The sequence below is a fragment of the Aphelocoma coerulescens genome, chromosome 4A (assembly GCF_041296385.1).
Source record: "Aphelocoma coerulescens isolate FSJ_1873_10779 chromosome 4A, UR_Acoe_1.0, whole genome shotgun sequence".
NCBI lineage: Eukaryota > Metazoa > Chordata > Aves > Passeriformes > Corvidae > Aphelocoma > Aphelocoma coerulescens.
The window spans coordinates 18,417,312-18,427,544 of record NC_091018.1 but is presented as its reverse complement, the minus strand read 5'-3'; the positions used below and the strand labels follow the sequence as shown (position 1 = coordinate 18,427,544).

The window sequence follows — 10,233 nt, the reverse complement described above, 5'->3', positions numbered from 1 at the left end:
GGAATGAAAGAGGCGTGAAAAACTGGTCTTGCTGCAGGCATCTGTCACAGAGCTTCAGAGTCAGTCCCATCACAGACAGCACAAAACAGCTCCTGGGACCCCAGATCAGGCAGCACCTGCAACAGGAGGGACTGTGCTCTGCCTCAGCTCGCCGAGAAAAGCTCCTTTCCCTGTTTTCTCCGCTTGTCAACAGTCCTGCATTATCCTCGGGCTGACGAAATGTCAAACTGCCAGGCAGACCGCAGAGCCGGGGCAAGGGGAGAGCGGAGTGCAGGGCTCGGATCAGTGCCGGGAGAGGGCTGTAATTGAACATCCACACTCGGACACAGATGAGCGGTTCCCATTATTTACTGGTGTATAAACATTCCCGAGGCAGGGTAGAGAGAAGGCGTTGAAATCCCCGCGCCCCCGGGCAGAAATGCCTACGGGTTATCAACAATAAAAGGCAAGTGCGCCTCCCTCTCTCCTTTCCTTAAATCCTTCGGGGTCAGCAGGTGCTGATGTGGCCTCAGCTGGGCCCTCAGGGCTGCAGCAGGGGAAGGGCCAGGCAGAGTCACTGCTGGCCACGGGGTTTGGATGGTCAGCACCACCTTCCACGTGTTGGCTCTGCTCTGAATCCCAGCCTGTCCTCTGGAGAGCCCCAAGTTCCTCCCAGCTGTTGAGCAACCCTGTACCAAACACAGTTTGCATCCCAATGACAGTTCTCGTTGGATCCATGACCTTCCTGGCTCCTTTTCCCCTTCCCTGACCCATTGTGGCATGGGGTGACAAGGAGTTTTGTACCTCCATCCAGAAGCAGCCAGATTCTCAGTGAAGAGAAGCAGCTGTTCCTGCTCCTGCAGCTGCACGTCCCCAAAGTTTGTGTCAGCAGTGGCACAGTATTTAAAATAAGGATGGGAGTTATTCTGGAGTCTGAACTACCAGCTCATGGTCCTGTGCTGGACACAGGACATCGGATGTACAGATGGCATAGCTGCAAATTCCACTTGAAAAAAGTACTGAAACACCTGGTGCTCAGTTTGCTGAGATTTTTCCCCTTTTTTGTCAAATGCTGCCTATTCTCTTCCCCTTCCCAACCTTTCCCATGTATATTTTCCCTTTTTACATGTCAGTCCCTAGGAGAAATGTAACATGTTCAGCCCTGGGCTGGGGAAGGTTTCAGAAAAGCAGAGCCATAAAAGCAAGGGAAATGGCACCTTTCCCATCCCCAGGGTGACAGCAAGAACTCTTCTGACACACAGGATCAGATCACCTAGCATTTGGTGATCTCTTTCCACTAAGCAACTAATTCTGAGGAGGGGCTGCCTGCAATGGAAGGAAAGTAGGGACTCCTTCAGGCCTGACGCAGCAGCAGAGGATGAAGGTAAAGTTCTCGCTCCCGTCAATGCTCTCATCACCCCCGGGACAGCTTGCACCAGCTCCTGCTACGGCCTGGGCTGTCCTCCCACACCCTTCACTCTCCTTGGAAAATATTCACGTCACATTTGTTCAGGCTCCAAACACATTTTTTTAATCTGTCAGCACTGCAAGTTCACTCCAGCACCTAAAAACCAAACTGTGCCCTGTCTGCTTCATCTATCATTGCTGTCCATAAAGGTGGGAAGGCAGAGCCCAGCTGAAGCTGTTATTGATGTCATGTGAGCCCAGATACAGCATCTGCTGCTGTGCCTGGTGAGCCTGAAAGAGACAAAACCTGGGTTATGTTGAACAAATGCCCTGGTAGAGTAAACAAATGTTTCTACTGTGCAGGACATGCCCCAAGTCAGAGAAAAGGGTCAAGCCTTATAGAGGGTTTTTCATCCCCCAAGTTTTGCAAAGGGACCCTGTAGGCAGCTTCTCCTCAGCTGTCCCTCTCCACTCTCATCCAGGTGTGTCAGTGCTCATCCTCATGGATGCTGCTGCAGGAGAGTGACCAGCCCCTGCCTTCTGCCTGGACACACGGCCCTGGCCATGGGGAGAGGGCTTGGCCTGACCCTGCGCTGCTCCCAGGGGATGCTCTGGCTCAGTGACAGCTCGAGGACCAGTTCATTACCAGGAGGACAGAGAGCATCAAGGACAGCGGCTCTAACTGTGCTCTGTCCTCAGCCTTATGACGTGGAGAGTGAGGGAGGAGGGGAAGGCAGGTTCACCTCCATGCAGCCCTTCAGAGCAGTCTGCTGCATGGCCCTGGCACTGCTGCCTGCAAATGCCCTGGCAGCTCCTTGTCCTGGAGTGCCCAGCTCTGCCAGCAGTGCTCTCAAACCTGACCTGCTCCTGCAGAGTCCCAGTGGGATCTGCCTCTGCCTGGGCTCCTCTGGTCCTGCTGCAGGAGCTCCTCCACCCTTGAGAGAGACATATCTGTCTGAGGGAGATTGTGCAAATGCTAAGAGCCTGAGCTTTCTCAGGAATGAGCTCCTGAACACCTTAGGATAATAATTTTCTCCACTTGTATCAGTTTTCCCTCTGATGCAGCCTGGAAGAAGAGCAGTCTCCTTGGAGAGAGACACCCCTTGAATTTGGCATTGCCTGAGGCAAGGAGCGCCCAGCCCTTTGCACTGGCAAGAGGCAGCAGAGCTTTGCCTCCTGCCTTCCCCCCTGCTCCAGCCTGAGCCACAAACACACTCCCAGTGCAGGAGCAGGCAGCACACACCCCGAGAATGGGCTCTGAGAGAGCACAGAGGGGTTTGGAAAGGGCTGCAGATGTGCCCAGGCTCATCCCTCTGAGAGCACTGCCATCCTTGCAAGGCTTGGGATCCTTGGTCCAGGGCTGGAATTGTCTCCTTTTCTCCCAGACCTAAATCCTGCAGTGAGGACTGCACAACCAAACCCTCATTTGCTGTGGCAGCTTGGCCCCCCAGGCTCTGGGCTCATGAGGACTCTGTAAATAATAGGTTTTATTAGTTTGCTGGTTAAACTGAAATACCAGAAGGGATAAAAAACATCTTGAATAAAACATTGCCTCTCCTGTTTAAGTTTTGAATCCCATGACAGTAGACCTCAAAACAAATGTCTCTTCAAAGTGGAAAACAGGGCCTGCTTCCTGCCAAAACACAAGTGCAGGACATTTTGTCCATCTTAGCATTGGGACTGAGGGTGGTTTTCCTGGTCAGAACCATTCACTGTGAATTTGAAATGAGTTTCTCCCCAGCTAAGCCTGTGCTGCTGATAAATAAGGTGTTTGCTTGAAAAGCAGTGCCCTGGCTCTCCAACTCCATCAACAGGCTTCATTCTTATCCTTGGCTGAAGGGAAAGACTCAGCACCAGTCACAAAATGAAACCCCTGCAAATGAAGAAGACCAGAGAGGAGAGCTGCTTGGAAGCTCCTGGTGCATAAAACTGCCTGCAAGGTGTCCCCAGAACAGCATCAGGAGGGGATGCTGTGATTCCCTAACATTTCCCAGTCCACCTCCACCGCTCCAAGCACAGCCCTCGCCAGTTGTCTCAGTTCTCAGGCAGCAGAACGGGGTGATCAAAAGAAATCAGTCCTGTGAATTTCCCCACATACCACTTCACATCCTGTGTCTTGAGGGGGAGCTGAGAGCACATGCATGAACCCCTGGATTTTCTGTGGTCTGCTCATGACCAGAATCCTTGACAGCTACATCTTCCCTGCAGCTATTCTTGCACCTTTCCCAACTTCAGCTTCATCTGGATCCCTGAAGAACTTCTGGAACAATCCAGTGGCTTGCTTTGAAGCTTAAAGAGCTCTTTCCACCTTCACTGCTGCTTTGATATTCATTATTTACTCTTCTGACATGTGCCTCCTGTAAACTCTGCCATCCAGAGCTGGCTTCTTTGCATGAAGTAAAGGCAACATAATCTGCAGCTGCTTCATTCCAGGGAAATGCCATCTCAGAGCCCCGATGCTTGGCTCTTGTAGCTTTGAGCCTGCTCAGATCTCACGCTCAAGGGCTTGAGGTGATCATTGCAGCAATCAGCAAGGGGGAGAGCCTTGACAAACCACCCAGGTGTGCTGCTGTTACCGCCTGCTTGTGCTCCTGTGGCATCCCCACCACCACCGAGACTGCTCCTGGCTGTGGGGGTGTGCCTGGGGAACGGGAATCTCCCTGCCCTGAACAGATGAGGCAGCAGCACCAGCACCCTGCAGATGGAGAGCAGAGCTGTGACAGGCCCAGGAGTGAGAGAGTCAACTCTCAGCACCAGGGGTGGTCCCACTCCGGTCCAGAGGAGCTGGATTTGTCATCAGTGTTACCAGACCTCCATGAGATGCAGGACCAGGCCTCTCTGGGGACCAGCTCCCACACCTCAGCCTGTAACTACATCAGCACCTCGTGTAGGTCTAACAAAGTTTGTTCTGAGCAGCTCTGACCCAAGGCTCACCAAGAAGGAATCTGTTACTCCTGTTTGCCAGTCGGATGGCAGCAGAGTAAAGAAATGCCCGAGTGCAGCTTGGCAAACCGTGAAGGCAGAGAGCGACAGGCTGGGAGCCCACAGCCCACCCGCGACCCCCAGCTGTCCCACAGCTCCTCCCAAAGCACCCTCCTGGCTCTTTTTTGCGAGACAGCAGCCCCAACAGGTGGGAAAGGACCCTCTCCCGGCTGCATCTCACTGGCAGCTCAGCCCAGCGAGGCCTGACGCCTTGCGTAATTTAGCAATAATTACCCACTCTTTCTTTTTTTAGACAAACACCCCAACTGTTGTGCATGGGAAGAGAGGGAAAAAAAAAAAAAAAAAAAGGCGAGTATTAAGAGAAATCAAACGCCTTATTACGCAGAGGGGGAGCGAGAGCTCCTCGCACCAGCTGACGATGCTCGCTCCCCGGCAGCGCGGCTCCGGCAGATGCGCGGGTGCCTCTCGGCGCACCCCCCCGCCGGCGCTCAGCCCCGGGGGTGCGGGGGAGGCCGGCCCCTGCGCGGGGAGGTAGGAGCCGCTGCGAGCCCCTCCCCGCCGCGGACCGGAGAAGAGATGCCCAACTTTGCGGTCCGTTGCCGGCGGCGCGGAGCGCGGGGCCGCGCGGGCGGCGGCGGGGCCGGAGCGCGGCGCAGCGGGCAGCGGGGGGGCCCCGTCGCCGCCCCCGGCCCGGCCCCGCGCTGAGCCCCGCCGGGAGGGCGCACGGCCGCCGCCGCCCCCCGGGGCCGCCGCTCGCCTCGCAGAGATGCCCGGGACGGTGCTGCTGCTCTGCCTGGCCCTCGGGCCGGTCCTGCGCGCCAGGTGAGCGCCCCCTCCCCACCCCCCCCCACCCCCCCCCCAGACCACCGGGACGACCCTCCCCGCCTCAGTTTACCCGTCGGGGCAATAGGAGGGGAGGAGGTTGGAGTCGCAGCGCCTCTCCCCACGCTCGCCGCCCCGGCTCCAGCGGGGTTTTGGCATCTCCGTGCCCCCAGCTGTTCCTTCCAGCGGGTCCCGTCGCGGCAGCACCGAGTGCCTGCATGTCCTCTGCACCCCGGGCTCCCCCTTCGCATGCCGGAATCGAAAGGACAATCCCGTTTTCCACCCTGCCATCACCTCGCGGGCTAATCCTGCCGGGAGCTGAGCCCCTTCCGGGGGTGTCCGGAGCAGGACCAGAGGGAGCTCGGCACCTCCAGGCAGCTCTATCCATCACCGGGGCATTTCCACGTGGAGTCGGGCTGGGTGGGAAGGAGCTTGCGTCCCTTTCCCTGCACTCCATCCCCTGGTCCCCCGAAGCCTCCGCAGGGAGTGCAGCCGGGCAGGGGGGAGGGCAACGGGGGCTCCTGCCCTGCTCTACAGGTTGGCCCCAGGTCGCGGCTCTGGGTGCCGGCGGGGAGCCCGGTGCCAGCCCGGTGCCCCCAGCGAGCTGGGCGAGGAGGCGAGCGGAGGCAGGGGCGGCAGGTGACAGCTCTTTCCCAGGGCCAGCCGTTCGTAGCGCTTCTCTGTAAACAGCGATGAAAGGGCCCACGCACAAGGGGGTTTCAAGTTTCTTTTTTTTTTTTTAATTTTTTTTTTCTACAATTCCTAGCCCTGCTGATGAGTTTAATGGCTAGATGGGGAAAGAACATGTTGTCAGCAGATTGTTACCCCCAGGGCTTGGGGGAACAGGGATTTTACTGGCTGAAGCTAATTGGCAGAATAAGCCGCCTTAAAGCCCATCAAATCCCATTACAGATGCAGTTAGGGACAGGGAGCATGAATCCTGCTACTAATGGTCTGCCCTGCCAGTGCTTCCCGACCCCGGGGGTGGGCACAGAGTCCATCCCTGCCATGGTCCTCCGTGCCTTGGCCTTCCCAGGGTCGAGGAGCAAGAGCTGCCCCACGGCTCGTGCCCTGACACCCAGCCTCTTCTGTGCCCTGACACAAAACCTCCCGGCAGGAGATCCATGCAGGGGCCAGGGGGCATTGGAGGGCTGAGAGGGGGATGGATCCCTGGTAGTCCTGGTTCCTGTGCCCCACTGTCCCTGCGGCACATTGCCACAAGCCCTGCATTTTGAGAGGGTGAGTTGTAAGCTGCAAGATCACACAGAGAAGCAATTAAATCATGTATTCACATACCCTTGAGCAGGAATGTTCACCCCATAGCTGGCTCGGCCTCTCTTCTGCCCAGTCCCTCAAGTCTGCCTCTACCCTGAGCCCTGCTCTGCCAGGAGTGGTGGCTGTGGACATTGCAGGGTGGGCATGATGGAGTGGGAGAGGAATCCTGTGAGAGGAGAAAAAGAGCAAGTTATAGCAGGGTTTTGCTCTGCATCCACTGCATTTCTCCTGGATGCAGCTGTGGAGGGTGAATCTCCTGTTCCCTGCTCCTCGTGGTAGGTGCTGGGGTGAGGAGCTCTGTTCAGGTGCTGCGTCTGTGAGCTCTTCTCCCAGTACAAGCAGCAAGACCCTTCCCCTGGTGCTTTGTGCCAGGTGATTCAGCACTCCCCAGACAGTCCCCCCCAGCACAGAGCCTCATTCACCAGCATTTCCCAGGGCACTGCCTCGCCTGGAACCAAGGCACCCAACTTTGAGCCCTGAAGGCAGGATCGCTGCACAGCATCACACCAGATGCTGGGCTTGGCAGGTGCTTGAAACTGTGCAGACTTGACCACCGGGGCTCCGTGGAGTGTGTTGTCAGAGGTAGGAACACGTGTGAAATGGGTGATAGGGGCCAGTTAGAGCTCCCTGTCCTTCAATCCTCTGCCTGCTTCTAATTTAGAGTCATCTGCCTGAACATCCCTGTGCCTATAACCCTAGGAGGCATCGGGATGGGTGACTAGAAGGACACATTAGCATGTGGAAATTGGAATTGACCACAGTGCTTTTCAACCGGGGGAAATGTTGTTCTTGCATTTTGCTGCTCTCTTTTCCTTGGGAGCAGGGAAGGCTTTCAGCTGTGTTTGCAGCAGGGCTGGATACAGCCCCGGGATCTGCATCTGCGCTGGGAGGTTCCTGCCTCAGGGCCACCACCAGCTTGTGAACAATAGTGGGTGTGCATCCCAGTCAGGGACCACCAGCTGCCCCACCAGGCAAGGAGCAGGAGTGTCTTCAACGGCTCGTGGCACATGTTGCTCTTCCCCTCCTCCTGCCAAGGGAAAACCTTGTCAGACAGCTTGGGCACTGGGGGAGGGAGCCAGCCAGCAGCTCTTCAGGTGACTTTCCCCAACCACAGGGTGTGTTTGGAAGCCTCAGCCAAACAGGTGTCTGCTTGAGTGAAAGGGAATTAGGGAGCCGAGGCACGGCACTGTCCTGCTGTAATGCCACGGGTTGCCCAGGGAGGATTGTCCAACCTCATCCATATTTGTGAGCACATCCGAAAGGACACCTCCCTGCCGTGCCAGCCTCCTGCTCTGGGCACCAGCAGGAGCTGCCATGCCCCCAACTCATCTGTCAAGACCACGAATTTCCTTGCAACGCGCCCAGTTCTGCCCTGCTGACACCCTCCTGCCCACCTCCTGCCCACGCTGTGGCTGTGTCCCGGCCCCACAGCCCTGCCCTGAGGAGGGTGTTCTGACGTCTCAACAAGCAGAGGTGAGGAAACATGGCTCTGCCTTTCCCCCTGGCTGCACAGAGGCGTATGAGAAGTGGCTGTCCCCTGTCACCAAGCCAGTCGCTGTGTGCCTGGAGATGGAGCCGCCAGGCCAGCGAGTGTTCACAGCGCGTTGGGGATCTCTGCAGGTCTGCAGTGTGACATTTCCATTAGCAGCTGGAGGGGGGATGCACATGTCACCTTAATACCTCTCCTCTGCAATAGATCTTGGGCTCTTCCCTTCTCAATTTAAAGTGGGGCCACTGAGAAGAGAGACTGGGGAGGAGGCAGGGGCTTGCATAGGGTGGCATGAGAGTCACATTCTTCACCAGCAAAGGCTGGTGTGTGTCTATGTGTGCATATACACTCGGAAAAAGCACATTTTCTCCAGCAAAAGCTGACTTGCTTATGCTAAGATGGCTTAGTATGGTTTAGTCGGCTGGGATTAGCTGCATTAGCAAAAAGCATATTTTTGGTAGTGTCCTTGCATCTGTAATAGGGATGTGACTCCCTGGAAATGCTACCCCAAGCCTTGGGGTGTTAACCAGTGACACTAAATGGGGGGAAACCAGAAGACTGAGAGCAGAGTAAGCAGCCAGGGTTTGTTCAGCCCCTAAAGGGATGTTTCAGACTAGTGCAGCCTTACATCCTGGAGGAACGGGATTTTTGGTAGGACAGGGGGATGTGCAGAGTTCAGTGCCGGCAGGGCAGGTGACTTCAAGTAAGGTCAGGGGAACACGGAGAAAAGGTTTCGGTGTTGCTGTTCCCACTTTGCCAGAGGCAGCCTCTGTCCCCCAAAGCACCGGCAGCGAGGGACAGCAGCTAGGATTGCTTTCCCTTGCCCTGAGCTGCGCTGCCGGCACACGTCCCTCCTTGCTTCTCGCAGGAGCGGGGCCAGCCCCCGGTTTCAGCCGTGTGCAGCTTTGGGGTGGGCTCTCGGTGGTCCCCGGTGCCTCCCGCAGCTGCTGGGTGATGCAGAGCTCCCTGCTCGGCTGCGCTTCGGAGGCAACGCCACAGCGAGAGCCCGGCAGGAGCGCTGGCTGGCGCTGCTCGGATGGGGAAGCGCATCCTGACAGCGTTGCTTAACACTCCTTAAGCATGGTTAGAAAGTGCAGCGCAATCAGACAGGAAACAATGAGCTGATGTACCAACACCTAATGTGCGGCGGCAGGCAGCCAGCTGCGCGCAGCCCAGCCCTTGGCGGGGGACACGTCCCGGCGCCTGAGAGCCGAGGAGATGCGAAGAGTTTTAAAGCGATTGTGAAAGCGAGTTTTGTCTGGGGTTTTGAAAGAGGAGCGTCTGATAAATCGGCCGCAACGTGTCGATTTAATGCTTTTTCGCCCTCTCCAAGCGGCTCGGCCCGGCTGTGCCTCCCCGGGCGCTGGAGGGAGATGTGCATCCGTGGTGCCTGAGCGCACCTCGGAGCTGCGAGGCTCCAGCTGGGAAGTGTCAACACGGTGGCAGCTCCCGCTGCGAGACCCTTGCTGTCGCTGGAGCAGGTGACACGCTGACACGGCAGACGTCGAGGGGGGTGTGCCGGCGGTGGGAGCGCTCGGCATCCTCTCCCACATATGGCTGTGTCATTCCGGGGAAAGCCGTGTGAATGAGCTGCCCAGAGCAGCGGCAGGTGGTTAGAATTTCCCGGGTGGCCGCGTGGACCTAATCTAATTAGACGGCTTAGGAAAACTCCTTTAGGAAAAGGGAGGAGTACCAAAGGTTTAGAGAGGGCAGATATGAAAGGCAGTGAGAGAAGCTGTTGCTAAGTGGATCATGTCCAAAGGAGGACGGATACGAGCTTTCCTTGCCTGCCTTGGAACTGGGAGATCGGGAAGATGGGGCATCTTTAAATGGGAGCTCACGCCACAGGCTGGGGAGGAAGGGTTGGTGAGTGCAGGGAATGGGTTGTGGCAGGTCTTGGCCTGGAGACAGAGGAGTTTGCATAAGGCTTTTATTTCCAAGGATCTGTGCAGGGCAGATGGCTGGGCTCCTGCCACGCCAGACGTGCAGGATGCCTGTAAGGTTGTGTTAGGACCTCTTTTCTCTGAAATGCATTTATTGCAAATGCCTTGCTCCCCAAAAGCACTGTTTTGTCACTGTCTCCTTCCTCAGAGGAAGCCTGCTTCAGGTGTCAGCAGCAGGCAGAGTAGTGGAAGTATTTGGGGTTAACAGGCAGCTCTGGGGGCAGGAGCTGCTGGCAGAGGGAGTGGGATGAGGAGGAAGGCAGGGAAAGCAGAGACTGGCTCCCACACCTTGGGGATGAGCAGTGTGTCTCCAAAGGAAGCTAAGGAGGAGGTGGAACGCCCCATGCCTGCTGGTCTTTCCCACTGGTGGCAAAG

At 56.8% G+C, this 10,233-nt stretch overlaps 1 protein-coding gene across 2 annotated transcripts in view; it reads left to right on the top strand.

Moving 5' to 3' along the window:
- Positions 1–5,089: 5,089 nt before the first annotated feature.
- Positions 5,090–10,233, top strand: part of LOC138110566 (gamma-aminobutyric acid receptor subunit gamma-4) — a 36,234-nt gene continuing 31,090 nt past the window's right edge. For both annotated transcript variants that reach the window (XR_011150987.1, XM_069015625.1), the window contains exon 1: positions 5,090–5,151. Coding sequence is in view for 1 of the 2 variants with exons in the window: in XM_069015625.1 (XP_068871726.1) it covers positions 5,096–5,151 (56 nt within the window). In the remaining variant the exon portion in view is untranslated. The remainder of the gene's footprint in view (positions 5,152–10,233) is intronic.